Consider the following 23,683-nt stretch of genomic DNA (forward strand, 5'->3'; position numbering starts at 1 on the left):
TTTGCAGGTTACCCTGGGGCAAACGCCCCGTGGCTGTTCCCAGGGCAGGAGCTGCTCTCCCACTCATATAGCAGAGCAGGGGCTCTACACAGGGAAAACTGCCCCCCTTGCACTGCAGTGGGAGTTGCCATGTCTTCTACAGCTACAGCTTCTAAGGGCTTGTCTACATCACAAAGTTGCAGCGCTGGTGAGGGGGTTACAGCGCTGCAACTTAGGAGGTGTACACATCTGCAGGGCATCACCAGCGCTGCAACTCCCTGTTTGCAGCGCTGGCCGTACTCCCGTTTTGTCTCGGCTGTAGAGGATCCAGCGCTGGTGATCCAGCGCTGGTAATCAAGTGTAGACACTTACCAGCGCTTTTCTTGACCTCCGTGGAATAAGCAGGTATCCCAGCATACCTGAGGAAGCCTCTGGTAATCAAGCAGGTCTCCTTCCCCGGTTTGCTCTCGCGTTCCCCAAAACCCCGAGCAAGCAGGTCTCCTTCCCTGCGGTTTGCCGGGGGGTTCGGGGAACGCGAGAGCAAACCGCGGCGAAGCTGGTCTCCTTCCCCGGTTTGCTCTCGCGTTCCCCGAACCCCCGTGCAAGCAGGTCTCCTTCCCTGCGGTTTGCTCTCGCGTTCCCCGAATCCCCGAGCAAGCAGGTCTCCTTCCCTGCGGTTTGCTCTCGCGTTCCCCGAATCCCCGAGCAAGCAGGTCTCCTTCCCTGCGGTTTGCAGAGGGGTTCGGGGAACGCGAGAGCAAACCGCGGCGAAGCTGGTCTCCTTCCCCGGTTTGCTCTCGCGTTCCCCGAACTCCCGTGCAAGCAGGTCTCCTTCCCTGCAGTTTGCTCTCACGTTCCCCGAATCCCCGAGCAAGCAGGTCTCCTTCCCTGCGGTTTGCAGGGGGGTTCGGGGAACGCGAGAGCAAACCGCAGCGAAGCTGGTCTCCTTCCCCGGTTTGCTCTCGCGTTCCCCAAACCCCCGTGCAAGCAGGTCTCCTTCCCTGCGGTTTGCTCTCGCGTTCCCCGAACCCCCGTGCAAGCAGGTCTCCTTCCCTGCGGTTTGCTCTCGCGTTCCCCGAATCCCCGAGCAAGCAGGTCTCCTTCCCTGCGGTTTGCAGGGGGGTTCGGGGAACGCAAGAGCAAACCGCGGCGAAGCTGGTCTCCTTCCCCGGTTTGCTCTCGCGTTCCCCGAACCCCCCTTGAAGCCGCCCAACAGCGCTGCAGTGTGGCCACATCTAACACCACTTGCAGCGCTGGTTGCTGTAAGTGTAGCCACTCTGCAGCGCCTGCCCTATACAGCTGTACTAATACAGCTGTAACAACCAGCGCTGCAAAATTGTAGATGTAGACATACCCTGAGATGAGTGAGGGAGCAGAAGTGGCGGGTGGCAATCCCTTCCTGAGCCCCACCACACGGGGCTGGCCTGACCCACTTGGAAGTATTGCTCGCTCCCTCGAATATTCCTCCACGGCCCCCTTGTAAGCGCGTCCCCAGTTTGAAAACCTCTGTTCTAGACAAAAGACAAGGTGTTCTATATCCAGTGCCCCTCCCAACCATTAAATTGTGCCACCCCTTCAATCAATAGTTATGTGCTGCCTCTGCTACTAATTCACTGAATAAGGCTGGGGTCCTACAGGAAAAAAAAATAGTACGTGATCACACAGTAAGAGACTATATCATAATGCATACACACAAGGGGGCTTGATTTTATAACCTTAATGTTCTTGCAATGTACTTTTTAAAAAATGTAATTTATAAACAGACAGGCAAAGCATTCGAGAATGTGTTGTAGGAAACAACTGTTGATTTATCTTCTCTCTTTGCTAATATAAGAAGTGTTTTCCAACATGATTTTATATGTATGTCCAGAGATTTATTTTTTTTTTTAAGTAAGGGTTACTTACAGCAAAGACATTTTAATAGTGAGAATCAAGGAGAAAGACACTTTGGGACTAAGTGTATTGATGCTTCCTTGTAATAACTGACGTATATTGGTATAAATTCAGATACTTAGATAATTTTTATGTATTTCATTTCTGCATTAATTTACATGCTACATGACTATTTTAGGCATGCCTCAGCAACTGAGTAAGGGCCACACTTTAATATCCCTCTACATTTGTTTTTTAAATTATATTTTCAAACAAAGGTCTACGAAGATATTCTTAATAAGTGGGAATGATAAGGAGTTTAAGGGTATCTTTTCTGACAAAAAAACTGATGCTATAAAACATTTATTCAACATTTTAAGAACGTCTGACAAGCTATATACATTTCTCATTCAGTGCTACAATAACATCTTGACATAAAAAATGTGCATTACCTCTGCCAGCTTCAGTAGACCCTGGCTAACAATGGTGGCTCAACCACCAGCTCTGTAGTCATAGGTTTCCAAACAGGGACGCAGATGAGGGATGAAGACATGCCAGTAATATTCAAGTGTTAGATGACTCATGATACCAAAGATGCAGCAGCAGTTAACTCAAAGGGAAGCAAGACAAACACATGGTGCAACAAACAGAGTTGATGGTGACCTGCCAAGAGGCGTTAGTAAGCTAAACTCACTTCATCTATGTAATTAAAAATGAAATACTACCAGAACATCCCACTGGTGTCATTTCAACAACCTATGTGCTTTGATTTGCTTTTTCTATGAGTTGTTAGCATCTATAACAATTGATCTCTAATGCCAATTATGCATCAAGCACTGTTAATACACTAAAGCTATTAGATAATTTACAGGATTAGAATCTACATTAACATAGCTGGTTTACTCTCTCCTAACTGTGATTTGTATCATGCTATTGTGCATCATAAGGGACCTCTCAGGACTAACAATTTCTAACTGAATGCACTGTACTATCATTATTGATCAATAATATCACTTGAGCAATTCTTACCAAGTAGTATGTAACCTTCCCCTGAACAGAAAAAATGTGCAGTCCAAACTGAATTTGCATAGGAGGACATTAATACCATAACTGTTAACACATACTTTTTTTGTTTGTAAATGAGTGTTTTACTTGTAATTACATTGTTACATGTAATGTCACAGAAAGAGCACCTACTATATGAAATTTCTGATAAAAAGTTCAGAAAAGGCTAAATAGATTCATTTACTCTAGGATGGCAGTTATAACTGAGGTGATTTCCATATGAGTGAATGAAATTGAAACTAGAGGTATTTTTCCCCTCCTTCCCTTGTAGTAGCTTCCTCATGTTTACTATGAAGAAAGTGGATGATCATCTTAATAAATTTTGGATTTGGGGGTTGGTTGGTTGGTTTGTGTTTGTTTACTCCTATGCTGTTTTCTTACATAGCTGATTTTGTTTGTCTCAAGAAAGGCTTTGACACCTCTGTAACACAAGCAAATTTGTGTCAGCACAGTAATATTACATTTATTACATCATCCATCATTCCCCCTCTTGCTCTTGAAAAAAAATAAATGGCTAACAGATTTGTAAGGGAAGGAGCAGAAGGATAAGAGCTAAACCAGCTTATAACAATCATATTAAACAAGCATATTGATCCATGCCAGAAACACAAAAATTAAAAACATACTGCTAGTTGCATTCTTGTTTTACTTACCAGATTTGTAATCTAATTTTCTTTCCTCTTAGCTCTACTGTTTTGATTTTAAAATCAACACCTATAAATAAAATACAGTAAACAAAAAGAAAAGGAGGAATAAGAAGCAAAAGCAATGAGGGTGTAATTTAAAATGAATTTTTTTGTACCCGTGCATGTGTTATACTAATACACTCACAACACTTTGAACAAACATAGATTTACACCACTGTGGGCCAGCAGGGGGAGGGAATAGAGTTATTTCATATAATCTGAACTATTCAGCTCAACCACTGTTGAAAATGTTTTTCAAGCTATGCAGTATTGTCACTAGCAGCTCTAATGACACAATAGGAAAAAAATAGGGTATGATCACTTCCTTCCCTCTATTCATGTTTTATAGTGATTGCCAGGAACAACCAAGCTCTAATTATGATTGTCACAGACTCCTCCCATGTCATGAACAGAGTCAACCTCTCTGCTTCAATTTTGCTATCTGTAAAATGGAAATGATATTTCTAGGTGTTGATGTTTAGTATTTGTAAAGCACTCTGAAGATGATAGTGCTCTATGTTTTTATCCTGGAGTTGTACCTGGTTTAAATTATCATCAATGGCTTTTACATTAGTGTTTCTGTTATAAATTTGACAGCTGTGTATTCTGTACACATTGTTAAACTCTGAAATATGGCTTCCCATACTTTGTGAAGGAACATATCTGGGGGTGAAATATAAAAAAATATTGTTCCTTATGAGTGAAAATACTCCAGTTTCAATTTTTTGGTTATATTGTGAAGGGTTAATTAGCAATTTCTATGGGTGATCTCTCACAAATCAACCAAAAAGAACAGTACTTTGATATTATAGCGGTTACATGGCAGTGATTCTCAAACTTTTGTACTGGTGACCCCTTTCACATAGCAAGCCTCTGAGTGCGACCCTCCCTTATAAATTAAAAACACCATTATAAATGGTGGATGCAAAATGGGGTTTGGGGTGGCGGCTGACAGCTCACGACCCCCCATGTAATAACCTCATGACCCCATAAGGGATCCTGACCCCCAGTTTGAGAACCCCTGTTATATGGCCTTGTGGTCAAGTATTATCCAAAAGATTTGCCAAGTTATAGAGTGCACGCTAAAAATATTACTTAACGATAAATTCATACAAGACATTCATATGAAAAGTAATATTTCAAAATAAAATTTAAGTTGATAGAAAAATCACAGGCAATTGACAATATAAAAATGGTGCATAAATCCATAAAACCCAAGCACACAAGAATAGCTCCTCAACTACGTGAAGTGCCAATATGCTTAGTGTTCCAGGATATTTTACATACATTTTCCTGTTTTTCAGTTTCAGCCCCATTCTCTTAATGTGATTTTGTATGAAGATATTTTCCTTTAAATCTTATTCTTGAAACCCATACCCCCACAAAATACTACTACATTTAAGAGAAAGAAAAGACAGGAAGGGATGGTTCAGACTAATACCATTAAACTTACACAGAAACGCAGACGTATAATGTGTCGGAAACTCTCCCCGCCACTCCAATTATTTCACATAACAGTGTAAACCAGTATGGTAAAACAATAGAAACAGAGGAGATAAAATATTTTGGAAAGCTGTTTTTCTAAAGATTGCATTGGCCAATTGCCAAGTCTCCAGCTAATAGTGCTTAGTAGAGAATTGGACTATAAAGCTTTTATTAAAAAAAGCTGAATTTGGCCCTCTGGTTTTACAACACTTGACTTCTACACACACCAAAATATTTTAACATTGTTTTTCATGACTAATGGTCTAAAACCTGTTATATGGCAAATTTGGAATACACCTCTACCCCGATATAACGCGACCTGATATAACATGAATTTGGATATAACGTGGTAAAGCAGCACTCCGGGGGGGGAGGGGAGGGCGGGGCACGGCGCACTCCGGTGGATCAAAGCAAGTTCAATCTAACACAGTAAGATTTTTTGGCTCCCAAGGACAGCGTTATATCGGGGTAGAGGTATAGTCTAAAAGTTAGGAGCTTTGTTTAAAGGCTATTCTGTCAACACAGCAGTTTACCTTAGCTGATTTAGCTATATTGCTGCAGAACAGAGATGCCAAATATAAATATTTGACCAAATTTTAATATACAAGGTTACATTTTAAGAAACAAGATCCCCTCAACTCTATTTTAGTCTACCCTACTTTAGTCTGGCTAGGCTCAGAACCAGGGGGATAGACAATATCTATTTGCTTAAACAAAGAACACGTACATTAAAAAAAAAAATCCTATCAAACTGTACACACAGCTAAACTACAGAACCAAGTTTTCCAAGTATTACCCTTATACTTCCTCCTGCCTCCTTCCAAATATTTAGCACACTCACTGCATCTTAAGGTATACTGTAAAGTTCTTCAAAGCAAAGAATGTGACTTATGTTTACATCTAACAAAATGGACCCCAAATCATCTTCGGGGGTTCAGGACCCTACTGCAATACAAGCAGTAAGGAGTAAGATGAATTATAATATGTAGCCTGAAATTTCAGCAGACATTGTCAAATACTTTATAAGCCCCTTACTTTAGGATGTGTTTTTTTTTAAAGAGTCTATAAAATTCAGAATATTTTAATGAAACTGATTAAAAACTAATCAATTTTTTCTGCATTCTTGAAAGCCTAATTATAACATTATGCTAAAGTAAAAGAAAATGAAACTGATCAGTCTGAATATACTGTCCAAAGTATGTGAAGTACAAAAGGACAACATAATTTTTTTTTAAAAGTGTTAGTAACACAGCTAGAAGTTGTTTTTTAAAACATAATTTCTTGACAGTCCTCTTTAATCTGCAAAATGTAAGCATCCAAAGTATCATTATTTTGTCTGTAGAGGATAATTAACATGCTACAGAAATCATCATCATGATTTTAAAATATTACATCAACATACAAAGATATAACTCAAGAAACAAGGAAATTTGGCTTAAATTTATCTAGAACAACTCCCAATCCAACCATGAAGTCTAGTATGTAACATTCTGTTCATGACTTACCATCTAGTGAATTTTCTTTAAATGGAGTTCTTAATTTCAACATTCAGTATTTCCCAACCCTGAGAAATGGAACAGTACATCAACTTTTTTGCCTAACACTACAAGAATCTACCCATTTGCTTGAGTAGAGAAGGAGAGCAGGAAACTCAGAGTGAGGGGCCAAATGCTAGATTAAATCAAAAAAAAAGCAGAAACAATACCGTGCTGCTGGTCTGTTGAAATGCATCATATGTTCCAAACAGGAGCTTTGTAAGCTGATGTCTTGAAGGAAACAACTGATAGGATGCAGAAGTGCAGAGTGGAGGAGTGCATTCTTTAACAGAATTATTCCAGTGATTTAACATTTAAAAGTTAGTTGGGCCCTGTCATAAACAGATAGCTAAGGGTTAATGTCTCTTTCACCTGAAGCACCTGACCAGAGGACCAATCAGGAAACCAGATATTTTCAACTTTGGGTGGAGGGAATTTTGTGTCTGAGGTCTTTGTTGTCTGTCTGCCTGCTTTCTCTGAGCTTTGGAGAAGTAGTTTCTGTTTTCTAATCTTCTGTTTCTAAGTGTAAGGACAAAGAGATCAGATAGTAAGTTATATGGTTTCTTTTCTTTGGTATTTGCATGAATATAAGTGCTGGAGTGCTTTGATTTGTATTCTTTTTGAATAAGGCTGTTTATTCATATTTCTTTTAAGCAATTAACCCTGTATTTTGTCACCTTAATACAGAGAGACCATTTGTATGTATTTTTCTTTCTTTTTTTATATAAAGCTTTCTTTTAAGACCTGGTGGAGTTTTTCTTTACACCAGGGAATTGGTGGGAGGAAGAAATCAGGGGGAGATCTGTGTGTGTTGGATTTGCTAGCCTGATTTTGCATTCCCTCTGGGTGAAGAGGAAAGTGCTTTTGTTTCCAGGACTGGGAACGGAGAGGGGGAGTCACTCTGTTTGGATTCACAGAGCTTGTGTCTGTGTATCTCTCCAGGAGTACCTGGAGGGGGGAAGGGAAAAAGGATTATTTCCCTTTGTTGTGAGACTCAAGGGATTTGGGTCTTGGGGTCCCCAGGGAAGGTTTTTCAGGGGGACCAGAGTGCCCCAAAACACTCTAATTTTTTGGGTGGTGGCAGCAAGTACCAGGTCCAAGCTGGTAACTAAGCTTGGAGGTTTTCATGCTAACCCCCATATTTTGGACGCTAAGGTCCAAATCTGGGACTAAAGTTATGACTGGCCCCCTCAATAGGCTTCAGAGCTAAAGCTCCAGCCTGAGCTGCAACTTCCAGCCATCATCTCTGCAGCTGTTTTTAGAGAGCCAAAGGGAGCCCTGCTAGCCCCCAAGTTTGTTCACACAACTTGGGCTAGCAAGCTTACTCCTGCAGTCTACAAAATGCTATGTAGACAAACTCTAAAGGTACATGCAAGGCCATACACATGCAAAACCGTCACCACCAGATTATGCTGCTGCTTCTCTACAAAGTGGAATTTACTTCTAAATAAAAATGAACATTCCGAAAGCCAATGGAAGATTCTGAATCATCTGATTCCAGTTTTAATTTTTGCAACCTCATCTGTTTCTCAAATTCAAAAGTTAATTTGATACTTATTACAAGTGTTTTTACAATAAAGTGTTATTCATAGGGCTGTCAAGTGATTAAAATTAATTGTGATTATCCTCAATTAAAAATTAATGATTAATTGCACTGTTAATAATAGAATATAATTTAAATATTTTTTGGATTTTTCTACACTTCCAAATATACTGATTTCAATTACAACACAAAATACAAAGTGTACAATACTCACTTTATTTTTTATTACAAGTATCTGCACTGTAAAAAACAAAAGTAGTTTTTTTCAGTACACCTAATACAAGTATTGTAGTGCAATCTCTTTATCATGAAAGTTGAACTTACAAATATAGAATTATATACAAAAAAAATGTAAAAAATTTTAGAGCCTGTAAGTCCACTCAGTCGTACTACTTGTTCAGCCAATTGCTCAGACAAACTAGTTTGTTTACATTTGCAGGAGATAATGCTGCCCTCTTCTTGTTTACAATGTCACCTGAAAGTGAGAACAGGCATTCTCATGGCACTGTTGTAGCTGGCATCACAAGATATTTACATGCCAGATGCGCTAAGGATTCACAAGTCTCTTCATGCTTCAACCACCACTGCAGGAGACATGCATACATGCTGATGACAGGCTCTGCTCAATAAGAATCCAAAGCTGTGCAGACCAATGCATGTTCATTTTCATTATCTGAGTCAGAGGCCACCAACAGAAGGTTGATTTTCTTTTTTGGTGGTTCAGATTCTGTAGTTTCTGCATCAAAATGTTGCTCAGATTTTGGAAGGCATTTCAGATTCTTAAACCTTGGTTCAAGTGCTATAGCCACCTTTAGAAATCTCCCATTAGTAACTTTTGTGTTTTGTGAAATCTGCAGTGAAAGTGTTCTTAAAATGAACAACATGTGCTGGGTCATCATCCGAGACTGCTATAACATGAAATATATATAGAATGTGGGTAAAACAGAGCAGGAGACATACAATTCTCCGTCAAGGAGTTCAGTCACAAGTTTAATTAACACTTTTTTTTTTAAACGAGTGCCATCGGCACGGAAGCACGTCCAATGGAATGGGGTCTGAAGTGTGAAAGGGCATACGAATGTTTAGTATATCTGGCACATAAATACCTTGCAATCCAGCTACAAAAGTGCAATGCAAACGCCTGTTTTCACTTTTTGGTGACACTGTAAATAAGAAGCAAGCAGCATTATCTCCCCTAAATGTAAATAAACTTGTTTGTCTTAGCAGTTGGCTGAACAAGAAGGAGGAGTGAGTGGACTTGCAGGCGCTGAAGTTTTACATTGTTTTGTTTTTGAGTGCAGTTTTGTAACCAAAAAAATATTAAAATTCTACATTTGTAAGTTGCACTTTCACGACCAAGAGATTGCATTACAGTACTTGTATGAGGTGAACAGAAAAATACTATTTCTTTTACCATTTTTACAGTGTAAATATTTGTAATAAAAATAATACACACTTAGATTTAAATTACAACACAGAATACTACATATATGAAAATGTAGTAAGACATTCAAAATATTTAATAAAATTCAATTCAGATTTTATTATGAGTGTGACTAAAACTGCTATTAATTGTGATTACTTTAAGCTAATCCTGTGAATTAACTGCAACTGACAGCCTAGTTATTTATAGAAAATTTTCTGAAAATATGGCACCATAAAAATCAGAACCAACTGTACAGCATGTTTAAGCCAGACATTAGAAATGATTTTCTATCAAACAGGACCTTCAAAGTAAAAAAACCAAACATCTAACCATCTGTTTCAAGTACAAACTAAGCCATTTACAAATATTTACTTTGCATAATCAGCTCTCGAAAATATGACTTGCAAAACACATTACACTTCTGAAATCTAAAAAGCAGTAATTGAAACTTCCAAGTATCAATTGGTTCAGTATTCTTGACATTGTGCCAATTTACAAATTGTCAGTTTGCCTCTGGTCATTACAAAACAACCTAGATTAGCCTATTTTAACACTGGCTGATGGTATAGTTAGATTATTATTAGTCATTCATGCAGTGGGTGGTCCTAAAATGGATCAGTGCTATAAAAATATGACTACTCATTTTAGGTAGAGTTTAAGAAATGCATTTTACACAAAAATTAAAAAAAAAAACAAGGGTCCCTCTATGGATATTTCTCATGAGAAAAATGCAATAAACCTAACAGAGCTTTGCTCCAAAATTGTGCATCTTCCAAAAGTCATTGGTGAGGATTTAAAATTAGCTTTTCTGCGGAGTAGGAATATTGCATCTCCTCTGCCTTTTAATCCTGAGGCTTTGTTTACACTGCCCAGCTTTTAGCGACATGTCTGTGACACTACAGCCGTGCCACTAAAAGGTGTGCAGTGTAGCTGCCATTTGTCAGCAGGAGACAGCTCTCCGGACAAAAAACTTCCACCCCCAATGAGTGGCCCGGCAGGAGAGCGCTCATGCCACCAAAACGCCCTTCACACCGGTGCTTTTCATTGGTAAAACTTTTGTCATTTGGTATGGGTGTGTGTGTGTGTTTTTAACATCCCAAAATGACAAAAGTTTTGCCAACTAAGGGCTTGTCTACATCAGAAAGTTGCAGCGCTGGTGAGGGAGTTACAGCGCTGCAACTTAGGAGGTGTACACATCTGCAGGGCACCACCAGCGCTGCAACTCCCCATCTGCAGCGCTGGCCGTACTCCCGTTTTGTCTCGGGTGTAGAGGATCCAGCGCTGGTGATCCAGCGCTGGTAATCAAGTATAGACACTTACCAGCGCTTTTCTTGACCTCCGTGGAATAAGCAGGTATCCCAGCATACCTGAGGAAGCCTCTGGTAATCAAACTGGTCTCCTTCCCCAGCTTGCTCTCACGTTCCCCGAACCCCGAGCAAGCAGGTCTCCTTCCCTGAGGTTTGCTGGGTGGTTCCGGGAACGCGAGAGCAAACCGCGGCGAAGCTGGTCTCCTTCCCCGGTTTGCTATCGCGTTCCCCGAACAAGCAGGTCTCCTTTCCTACGGTTTGCAGGGTGGTTCGGGGAACGCGAGAGCAAACCGCGGCGAAGCTGGTCTCCTTTCCCGGTTTGCTCTCTCGTTCCCCGAACCCCCGAGCAAGCAGGTCTCCTTCCCTGCGGTTTGCAGGGTGGTTCAGGGAACGCGAGAGCAAACCGCGGCGAAGCTGGTCTCCTTTCCCGGTTTGCTCTCGCGTTCCCCGAACCCCCCCTTGAAGCCGCCCAACAGCGCTGCAGTGTGGCCACATCTAACACCACTTGCAGCGCTGGTTGCTGTAAGTGTGGCCACTCTGCAGCGCTGGCCCTATACAGCTGTACTAATACAGCTGTAACAACCAGCGCTGCAAAATTTTAGATGTAGACATGGCCAAAGTTCCAGTGTAGACAAAGCCTGAGTTTGCTCAGTTTATTCATTGAAGGGTAAAGCTACAGAGCAAATGAACATGTCATTGTAGCCATCTGAATACTAAGTCCACCAAGGGCTCACTTTAAGAACTTGGGTTGCTAAAATGCACTGAAGTCTATGCCATCACATCGTCACTACTACTATTACCTGTGCTAGCTAAATTAATGTTAGTGCAGCCACGCCTACCCACACTACACCACCACCTTCATTTGCTATGCAGACATACCTTAACTCTTGGCGGGGGTTCTACACCCTTAATGTTTTGCCACTGATATATTAAGAAAATACAGTTTGTGAAAAATGAAGTTGATAGGACAACAGTAAGTCAACTGAGTTCATTATAAATATGGTTAACCGTTTTTAATCAAAAAGAGCAAGGAATGTTTAATTAAAATTCCTTAATGGCAAAAATTTGACTGAAGCAGGAGCAAAACAATTCCTCTCACACGGAACATGAACTATTCAAAATATTTCTCTTAATATTAATTTAAAAGGTGCATTGCAAAAGAGAAAGTGCTTTAATTCTTCATGATGTATAAAGACAACCTAAGATGTTCTGTCCTTACCCGCGCAAGAGTTGTTTTTTACATCAGAAATATTAGATACTGTCTACCAGTTTTTGCTCAAAGGCTCTTCAAATTGGAAAATTTAGTAAGATGAGATCCCCAGTGAAAACCAACTGAGAGGGAAAGAAATTTTAAGTTAACGCTCTGTTCAGTTTAAACAAACAAACAATCCTCACTCTCTTAACTGAATGCTGAGAAAGCTCCCAACATTTCTCTAATTCTCCAAGGCATCCTCCAGCAAATATGGAAAGAAAAGACTTGATAGTTCTGATATTTCTGAGGTAAAACTTCCACCCCTTCCATTTATAACAACACTGCAAAGGGAGGGCACAATTTTATTTTCCTGTGCAGGTTACCTTTAAATCAGAAGACACTGTTTTAGCTAGTTCTCAAATATTCAATATTTGGCTCCCTGGATTGATGAAGTGATCATTACATTAACAGTGACGTAAAGATCAAACAGTCTGCTATAAGAGCACACTTTATAATATGAAGTATATTCAAACATACCAATGGGTCTTAAAAACCTTAAAAGCATGTATTATATACTTAAGATTAAAACTGTTTATAAACATTCCAAAGAAGACTAAAACACTAATTTCAGTATCAAATTTATTTCACTGCTTGGTTTCATGACAGTTTAATTTTTAAAGAAGTCAATCAAAACTGCTGGACAACATTAAACCTTCCATCATTTTCTTATTATCCCTTCTATACATAATATTTTGGACCTTGAAATGTGCTATTTATTTTAGCCTGTGTGGTTATCCTTAAGCCTAGTCTACACTACGTGGTTAGGTCAACATAAGCTGCTTTGCGTCAACCTAGCAGTAGAAGTTTCTTCACTTAAATCTGGCTCCCGCTAACATAAGTGCCTCTCTACACCGATTTAGTAACACCACCAGCCCAGGCAGAATGGATTCAAGGTCGATGCAATTAGGTTATGACACTGCATTGCTTATGTCAACTGTTACCGGATTTCAGAAGCCATCCCACAATGCCCCATGCTGACAATACAATTGATACAAGCGCTCATGGTGAGGTTGTACAACTCCGACACAAGGACTCAAATATGTGTGCGCACACACACAAATGTTTTAATAACTGTGGTTGGTGGCTGTAAGCCAATGTAAATTAGGGCGAGATAATTTTGGCCTTAAGAAACTATTTGGAATCAGCTTAATTCACAATTTCTGCTCTATTCTAAATAGGTTTTTATATTGCGCTCATTACTGTTGTATATGAGCACAATCCTGCAGTGCATTAAGCAAAGTGACTACACATCTATCATGTGTCTATTGTCTCATTCTCTTTCCCTAAAGGAAGAAGCATGTGCAGTGAAATATCTTGTTTTGGTCAGCTTGATTTTTCTTATACAGCACAGAAATGCAACATCAGTATTACTAACAATACATCTAGCTGTCCCACACAAAACTTTTGGCATTTCTAACCAACTCTAGTGCTTGCCACTTAATTTGAACACTATCTGAAAACTACATGTAATTGTATTAAAACCTCACAAATCCCTTTTGTTGACCAAATTTTGCATAACTTAAATCACTGACTATGGCAACTTTTAATTTAATTAACAAAAACAAAATTTCTGAATGAGCAAGCTTAAAAAAAGGGAAAAACTATTCAGATTTGTAATTTCTTGGTTGCTTTCCACATTAATAATACTGTTACAAGAATGTTGTTTAAAAATATCTTTTGTCAGTGTATGTGTACCTCATTTTGACAGTAAGAGAACAAGGACAGCATACAACATAAATCATTCCTAGTCTCCTCAAAGATCAGTCAAATCATCTTTGCTAACTGATTTAATATTTCAGAGATTAAAATTTAAATATAAACTTCTGATTTCTACAGGTTCCTTCTAATGTCCCCATCACCGACTTTTAGGAGAGCAGAATTAGACACAGATTTTGAGTTTGGTAGAAAATTCTTCAAACCTTAAATAAAATAAAATAATGGACACATGAAAAGGTGCATGATATACCCAACATTTTTTTTAATTATAGCCAAAGTATCAAAATATTACTAAAGAAGGAGTAGAAGAGACAGGAGATAAAAGCAGCCAAACCTGAGGAAATAGCAGCAACGGATCAGAACATGACCCGCATCAAAAGAGATCAACAAAAACTTTAATTTAATCTGCCACCTTGGAATTTGGGTGCTTAATTATGCAAACACTGCAAAAACTGAACTGCACAGGATATAATCTAATAAAACAGAACACTTGATAACTGTTAGTAGTAAAAAGCGTATTAAATCTAAATAAAATCTTTTTTAAAAAAAGTTCATGCAAGTTCTCTATGCCACTAATTAAACACATCTAAATTTCACTGAGGGAGCTGTTTGGCACATGTCAGCAATACTGAAAATGAGGCCACTTAAACTTATGTAGGTGCCCAAAGAGGAGCATGGATCAGTGTTCACATTGCACTCCCTGCCAGTACCTGGCTCGGCAAAGCTAATGATCCAACCAGCAGACCAAATTCAATGAGGAATCCTGGTCACATAACACCTGAGGCACTTTGTGCCTATGCTAAGAAGGTGCCCAGATACTGAGTCAGGATCCTAACTCTACCCAATCTGTATTTTAAAAGTCTAACATGCTAATCTTCATAAACCAGTGGTCAAATGTAAGCAAGCTATGTTAGGAGACGGCAAGTGTACCTGCTTACACTTACTTTGAAATGAGGCATGAACTTTGTGTCAGCATGTGATGTTTTGGGAAGAGCCAACAGGCTTTTATAATTCCCCTCCCTTTTTTAAAAAAATCCCTCCTCCCACACCAAGTCTTCAGTGTACCACAAGCAATAAATATGTTTAATATAAAATCATACTACTCACTGTGAAAATTAAAAGAAAAATCCCAAAATGTCTTTTCTTTGTGTGCATGTTGGAATTGAGGGCTGTGTGTTTTGGATGCCCTTATTTTACAAACACCACCTTATTTTACAAACACGTTTGCCATCTGAAAGCCTCCCGTTGGAATCTGTATTGCCTACACATTCAAGACTCCCAGGATCTTCAAAAGGGAGATTTGCATGAGTAAGGAGTGCAGATTTGAGCCTCTAATTTACATTTAAGTGTTCTCACATTGTATTGATTCAATGTATTTCTTTCTTGAAACTTGCCTAACGTGCTGTCCTGGATAATTCTATTAATCAAGTGATTTTTCCTGCAAATTGAATGTGTTTGTCAAAATATGATTAAAAGCTTGAGCAAACCCTTATTAAAATATATAACAAATACAAGATTATGCATTAAGCCATGCTGTAAAACCTTCAAAACCTAACAGAGAACGTACTGATAGAATAAACATGTGAACTCTGTATTAAAGTGATTCCTATAAATGATCAACATGTGCATTTTTAAAAGCATACTTTTGTTACAAGAGTCCATACAACCTTTTGCAATGATCACATTTCTAAGAACTACTAATCAGGTTTTAGGATACCTTAATCTTCAACTTCTAACGGGCATGTTATATGAGGAACTAAACTGACAGTATCCTTTTAAAAAGGTGACTGAACAGGTCAAAAAAAGTAACAGCATGCATGTGAAATTTGCTGAAAAACATTGTGTGCATTAGTGACAGTCAAAATAAGGGTAAATCGGTGAGTATGGTTAGTATGATGCATCTTAATACTGAAAAATCATTTGATATTGTTGCGTATATCACAGATTGATTAGAGGCAAAGCCTGGCCCAGGGCAGATTAAAATGCATTATTCTGGCTTTGAGGCAACAGGATTCTCAAGCAAGGCACAAACTGAAAAATACAGTTGAAAAAATATAGTTGGGATAGTTCTCCTAGTTAACGTACAACAATTTGTTTAGTTTTTTAAACGGACTAAAGGAAGCTCCTCTGGTTAAACATTTATTATTTAAGGTTTACAATTTTAAAAAGGGCAGGTAACAAGTGTAGTGAAGGAAAGGGGCAGTTGGAGTCATTTCAGCACACAAGTGACTTTGAGGAGGAGAGGAAAGCAGCAACAAATACAGACAAACAGAGTAGATGAATTCAAAATTATTTGAACATGTTAAATTTAAAGCCTATAAACTAACCATACTAAAGCTTTGAACCAATGTGCAGTGAGGTCAATAGAAAGGCTCCCATTGACTTAAATGAGCATTGAATCAGGCCCTTACTTTTTTCCTGACTGAAATGACTCATGTAATCAACAAAGGAGAAGAAAACTCATATGGAAACCTTTTTAAAAGAAATGTAAAATGGTATGCCCATCATGCTCTATCAAGGTTCTTTTAATAAGTTATTTTTAAAATAAATTTAAGTGAAACCACGCATTTCAAAGAGCATAGAACAGGCTAAAGATCAAGAATGATTCATGGATGAAAACTAAACTGGTGCAGGTATAGTTAATACATTAGAGGCAGGTATTATCAACTGCCCTTAAAAGTTTGAGCAGTGCCTAGCACAATGAGGATTCAATCCTGGTCAGGGCCTTTATGCTTTACAGTAATAGAAGGTATTAAGTAGAGCACCCAAAAATTGAGATGCCCAAAGTCATTAGTCACTTTTGAAAATTTAGGCCAACATCCTTGTAAATATATTCACTAGGATATTACACACTAAACAGAAAGCTGTAATTGATTTCCAAAATGTTTTAATCATTGAACAGCTTTTTATAAAGTAAATCTTCAAATACATTTTTAACTTGCAATGGCAGAAGAGTGGGCAGAAGTAGATTTACAGTACTTTAGGCTAAGAAGTGTACCAACATTTTGGCAATGGGAATAGGAAAAGATGAGTTGCAGACTTCCTGTATTAACTAGCTTTATGGGTTAACTTGAACAAATATTTGTATTTCTAAGACTTGTGATGGAGGAAGCTGCATCTGTGATAAACTACTGGGTTCCCAATACTCAGACCAAACAGAAAACTTGTTAAGACACTTTTAAGCCAACTGCATTGCCCAGCTTTTAAAAAAGTGGAAACTATTCATGCCATGAACTCAGTCCTTTGAATCTGAAATCTAACATTTAAAATACACTTTTTTTTTTTTAACTAGGTAGTAATACTTGTCACAAATGATCTCACGGTACTTTGTGCAAGAATATGAGGGAGGGGACTTGCCCCAACAATGGCCAAATTCAGATGGAGGTATCTTATTTTTCCTTTCAACTGGTTATCATATACTTATTCACTGCTTATTCTAAATTATCAATTGCTACTATGTAAAGCAGCAGCCAGGTTTCACCTCAGAGATTATTATACTTCTGTCACAGGTAAAAAAATTTCACTATATATAATTCTCAGTTTCCAGAGATAAAAATACAAACCCATAATTAAGTATCATCTGCATGTTTTGTTGCTTCTGACACTATCTCAGCTGTTCACAGCCTGGACTGAGTTTGACAGCTGCACTCCACACTCCTTGCTAACTTAGAGCCCCTATATTTACTGTCATTAGAATGAGCACTAAACTAGTACCAATTATGGGCTACTACTTGTTCAGATTGTCCCATGGTGCCAATATAACCAACACAAGAAAAGTTTTAAAGAGAACAAATTATTTTGTGTATTTACGGGGGGTGGGGGAGCACACTTAACCCATGCACTATACATTCCTAAATACCATGACATCTGTAGATTACTTGCATCACAAAGTGTTACAACAGCTAGTACTGATTAAACTTTCTGCAGTAAGCATGCCAACAGCTTTGTGTGTGAACAACTGGATTTTACCAGAAGAAAAGTTGAGAACACTGTTTCTTCTGGCATTAAACTGACCTCCTGCAAATACAAGTGGCTTCTTTAACTATTACCTGAAAATAGTACCAGATGCACCACTTGTTTAGCACACACCCAGATTGATTTTACTACTTAACATATTAAACACATTATAGAAATATAGAGCATTTCTATAATCAAGCTTAACTGAATAAATGTATTAATGTAAACTGAGCTGATTTTTCATTAAAAAGGCACTCCTCATCTACAGCAAGTCTTCTCTGAACTCACAGAATTACTGTCTTCTTTCTTAGCTCACAGCTACAATCATATCAGTTATTGGAGAGTCCTTTGCATTTCTGCCTGTCAGATGGCAACAAGTCACACAAGACTGTACTCAATCCACTCACCAATTTCCATTTGAGAGCAAGTGTTCTAGATCTCTCCATTCCGCCATACCCCCACGACACACATAAAAAACCCCAACCCATGAGCAAGACAGACAGAAGGCCTGTGAAAGCATGGAGTTTTAGAGAGGTGACAAATGGCAGGAGTGAGATTTAAATACAAATCTTTCATCATCTGCTGCCTCAAATTGCTGGGGGGCGGGGGGAAGAGAGACATCTTGTATATGCTAATATTTAAAACATTTTTGGTATCAATATATTTTATCATAATTATCCAGTGCCTGAAGATTTCGGCTCAAGATAATACCAAGTATTTCTAATAAGTAAAAGGATCAAATAAAAAAAATTTGACTAGATTTTAAGTTAAAAACCACCTACACTGAACTTAAATGTAGTTTCTTGGAAAAGACCTAGAAGACCCCTGAATCCTGACAATTTGTTGTTTTCAAACCACATTTTCCTATTAAAAATCCCCAAACTCTCTTGTTGCTGTGTGAGGAACTCCTAAAGAAGTCACTGACTACACAGGGAAACAAGGAAATCTGAATGACACAATATTGTCAAATGTGCTAATATTATGAAAGATCAATACTTTTATTCTCTATTTTCTTTCAGTTATAGTAATCTCGGGTGTCAGTGGAAAGTGGAGATGCAATCCCTAAAAGGATAACAAGAACTATACCATTAGTTTGTGCATATATAAGAGAATGACTTTTCTAAACAAAATAGCATCTTTGTCAAAATACCTAAAAGTACAAATACAAGCTGTGGTCTAATAGTAAGACTACAGAACAACTAAGAGTCACAATCTTAAGGTCTGGCATACAAAATAACTCTACATAACATTTTGTTACTCATTTGGCAACAGTATCCAAAATCAGCAAATATTTGAGATCCAGTAGGCTCCTGCTATGTACATATAAAATTAAGAAAACAATGCTCTAGCCAAGAAGTTTAGTATTTAAAACAGCGAAGAACTATAGATATATAGTACACCATGTGTTGCTATAAGGATGTGCTGTTGAAATCTGACAGGTCATTTCTGAAAGTCTTCACAGAAGTAGTGTGCTTTTGAGGTGAGATTTGTTGTATAATTTATACAACAGAAATTTATAATTTAGTCAACTAATTTTGCGTTGCGGAATATGTAAACAAGTATTAAAATTCCTCATCTTTTCTATTGAATCACTTCTTCCCCTCCAAATGCACCAGCCCGGTGTGCCCATAACATCAGTAGGGGCAGAAAGCAGCCATTGGCTCCTACAGACCTGAGACACCCAACCATTTTATCAATCACATTTGAAATCCTTTGTGTCAGCCTGGTGCCCTGAACAGCCTATAAGTTTCACTTAAGAAATTATTAAGCAGCTAAAGAAAACATTTTGAACTTTGGTCTGTTGGGCTTACATTGGTACAACTAAATATAAAAATTAGTATATAGCTGAGCTGGGACTGTCAATATTAAGTAAAAAAAAGGAAGGAATTTTTATTCTAAAGTTCAAACTATTTTAAATACAGATTCACAATATAATCACTAAATCCCATCCCCCATGTGTATCTGTTTCTTCAGTTACATCTAGCTTTCTCCTCCCAAATTTGAGCTCAAAGCACATTCAATTTACAGAACTTCTCCCCCAACCTCCCAAAACACCCAAAAACCAGGGAAGCACGTCCTGCTGGATCAGTCACAAGATTTTCACTTCGGCTTCAATCACACTCTTTGTTTGTAATTCCAGAAAATCATTCTCCCTGGAAAGGTGATAACATGAAAAAAATAGGGAGGTGCTTGATGATTACAATTGAAGACCAAATTCTGATCTCAGTTTAACTTCAGTATGGGGTTATTTTGGATTTACACCATTAGTATAAAAATAGAGTTTATTCTATCTTGTATTTTCTTCCCAACTTGAAGACTCAGTGCTATATGGTACGAAGAATTAAGGGGCAACTTTAATTTGGGGCTATGAAAAGCTCGTGTTCTACTTACTTCAGAGCTCTCAACAGCTCTCAACTTTAAAACTTTAGTCGTGAAGGCTCAAAATAATGCTTTTATTTTCAAGTATTTCTACATGTAGTTTGGTGCAAGTAGATTCCTATGCTCCTTTGATGTTGCTATACTTTTTAGATAAAATATTTTGTAATCTTTTGTAACCACACCATTATTTATTTCCTGTTTTGCTAAAATTAGGAACCTTCTGTGCTTGAATCACTGGTTTATCTAGCAAATCAGATTTCCTCATTACTCAGATAAAAACTGACCAGTTTCCAAAGCACACCTCCCTCCAGCACTTTTTGCACACCCTTATTCACCATGGAAAATCAACCGGGTTTTATTGCTAATCCCACCCATAGGTCAATAACAAGTTTTCCTACATACACTTTGTTCATCACCAGAGGAGATTATGAGTGGGTAGACATGCTTTATCGCCATGGGAGAGCTCTCCCGGTGATAAAAAAAGCCCACACAGAACAAGCAGTGAGTGCTTTATAAAGTGCTATCTATACTGGCGCTTTTCAGTTCTAAAACTTTTATCGCTCAGGGCGGTGTTTTTTCATACCCCTGAATGACTAAAGTTTTAGCACTGAAAGTGGGAGTGTAGACACAGCCTTAAAGAGGATAAATTCTAATCCTAGTTTCATTTCCTTAGCCTTAAATGATCTTGCCATGGGTTATGGAAGCTATAAGCGTTTTTTCATACCACCACCAAAATCAAATCTATATTAACATCTCTTTAGATGATCCCACCGCTCTGGCACTTTTATATTGCACATTTAAGGTTTTGCAACAAAAAGCAGATCCTGTGCTCCTAACTTCAGAACAATATACAGTTGTTAACAGAAAACCATAAGCACTACCAAGTTTAGCTTTTAAAAGAAAGCAGCAAGGAATAAGAACTGTCAAAATAAACATTAAAGCTGTCAAAATAAACACTAAAACTATAACAACCATTTTAGAATTAATTTGTCAGAGGAAGATCTCTCTATTTCTAAAAAGCAGCATTATTACTTTCCATCAAATGTTTAGAACTCTTCAGGCTCCAAGCTGCAATTAAGCACACATTTTACAGAAAGATAGCCTTAAAATAACCACCAACTTGTCACAACACTGAAAGTTCAGCTCCAAAATTAGGCCTGTAATAAAAAGGCAGACTAAAATTTGTTTTCAGGTTGCTCTAGGCTTGATTCTTTCTTTCTTCCTCCCCTTAATCCTTCACCCTTCTGTGCCAAAAAATACTCCACCTGGAGAGGGTGCGTACTGATGACTAAACTCTATAGCAAGATTTGCTATAAAACAATTTGTTTGCTCTGCTAGTTGCTGTCCAAGACAGTGAACTACATACACAAGGTAAGAGATGATACTAATTGTCAATCTCAAACTAAAGCTTTCTACAAATCTAGAACCTTATGCTGAGCACCCATTACATTTTCCAAGGGAAATGCTTTAAAATCCTGAACCAATACTTGAATGCACATTCAATTTGCTACGTACTCAGGCACCTTTTTATTGTTGACGTTTAAAATACTTGCTTTTTTAACATGCAGCAGGGGAAGCCTTGAGATCCATTTCCTATTACAAGAGCATCATTAAGGGTTTGAGTGTCTTTTTTAAGAACACAATGCAAGGGGCTGGAATTGATGGCAGTATGTGCCAGACTTATCCTGAGGAGCAAGGGCTCTAAACTCCTCTCCACACCACTGACCGCCGCCCGCCCGGGAAGAGGCTCTCTGGGAGCTTTCTAACGCGTTACTCGCCTTTCCCCTATGCTCAGGGCTCATGTTACGGTTCCAGGGGCTGTTGGGGCCGAGGGTGACGCGGGAGTCAGAGGAGTTCAGAGGAGCGAGGCTTGGAGCAGGAGGAGAGGGGAACTAATGTCCACCCCCCCGCGATGTCAGGTGGGCAGAGCGACCAGCCGGCCCGTACGTGCGGGGCTCAGGAGAACTGCGGCTGCTGCAGGGGCGCGGAGATGGCCCGGGCAGAGCTGTTGACAGAGGAGCAGCGAGGGGACACGACAGGTTGCTGGCGGCGGGAGTTCAGTGACGGGGGCGGGCTGCAGCTCCGGGCACCGGGCCGAGGGGCGGGCAGGCTGGCGGGTCACTGCCAGAGCCCGGCCCCAGCGGGCACGGGGGCAATGCGGGAGGCGCGGCGCTCGCTCCGGCCCGGCCAGGCCGCTCTCCCGCGAGGCGGGGCTGGGGGATCCCGGCGCCCGCCCGCCCGCGGCTCTTACCCACGGTTGACTTGCAGGCCTCGCAGAAGGTGTCGTCGGTGAAGCGCTCCATCAGGCTGGTCTTGCCCACGCCCCGCGAGCCGATGATGATGACTTGCAGCTTGAAGTCGGCCGGGCGCGGCGGCTGCTTCCTGCGGCGGGACTGCGGCCCCGAGAGCGCCGGGGAGCCCCCCGCCGCGAACTCCCGCCCCGCGCCGCCCCTGCGCTGCAGCCCGGAGCCCGGCTCCATGACCGCGGGCGGCTCCTGCGCGACTCCGCCCCGCCGGCTCCCCGCGAGCGAGCGAGCGCGCGCCCCGCTGCCCCAGGCCTGAGGGGAAGGGGAACGCCGCGGCCGCCCGGACAACGAGCGCCCCGCGCCGCAGCGAGCGGGACCCGCCGCCGGAGGAGCAGCGCCCCCTAGAGCGCGGGAGGGCCGAGCTGGGAAACCGCCCTCACACACACCCCCGCGGGGGCTAAAAGGAATAAACACGCCCCGTATGTGTGTAGCAGCTAACAGTGTGGGGCACGCCTGGGGTCGGGCGTGTATGTAACCTCTGGTGCTGCCTGTGCTGAGCTCAACTAGCCCCGGGGGTCCTGGGCTTGCCCTTGCCCCTGGCTGGAAGTGAAGCAGCCGGAAATGGGGATCAGCATTTCCCAAGTAGGCTAGTGCACCTGCAATGTAGTTTTAGCCATGTGGGTCCCAGGATATTAGAGAGAGGAAGTAGGTGAGGTTTTGTGGAAACAAGTTCTGGTGGGGAGAGAGAGAAACTTTGGAGCAACACAGCTGTTAAATCCACCCATCGGATTTATGGCTTTTTACAACAGCCTATAACCAATAACCCCCTTTTTGTCCTGTGACTGCAGCAGTATTGCGGTGTTAGTCTACCATGATTGGGCCCATACTTATGGTAAACAGTCTATTCCACCTCTCTCAGACCTGAAGACAAGCTGTGTGTGGCTAGACAGCTTGCCTCTTTCACCAACAGAAGCTGATCCAGTAAAAGATATTACCTCATCGACCTTGTCTCTTTCAGGGCACATAACTGTTTGCACATGGCTAACTTTGGAAATCATATCACTGAGTTCCTGGCTGATTCACAGATTTTAATGCCACAATAATTATTAGGTGTGACCTGATATATAAGACAGGCTGCAGCATACAGCTCCTGGGATCTGCCCCTCCTACATCCACCACACTCTCTTCTAGCAGGAGAATTGTATTTCAAAAGACCAGGGTGAGTTGGGTATTTT

At 40.1% G+C, this 23,683-nt stretch overlaps 1 protein-coding gene across 2 annotated transcripts in view; it reads right to left on the minus strand.

Moving 5' to 3' along the window:
• RAB12 (RAB12, member RAS oncogene family) overlaps positions 1-22,682 on the minus strand; it is a 40,951-nt gene extending 18,269 nt beyond the window's left edge. For both annotated transcript variants that reach the window (XM_030552784.1, XM_030552786.1), the window contains exons 1-2: positions 22,454-22,682; positions 3,570-3,630 (exon numbers count right to left, since the gene is read on the minus strand). In XM_030552784.1, the coding sequence (XP_030408644.1) occupies positions 3,570-3,630; positions 22,454-22,682 (290 nt within the window). The remainder of the gene's footprint in view (positions 1-3,569; positions 3,631-22,453) is intronic.
• Positions 22,683-23,683: the final 1,001 nt, after the last annotated feature.

This window comes from Gopherus evgoodei, chromosome 2 (genome assembly GCF_007399415.2).
Source record: "Gopherus evgoodei ecotype Sinaloan lineage chromosome 2, rGopEvg1_v1.p, whole genome shotgun sequence".
Taxonomy (NCBI): Eukaryota; Metazoa; Chordata; order Testudines; family Testudinidae; genus Gopherus; species Gopherus evgoodei.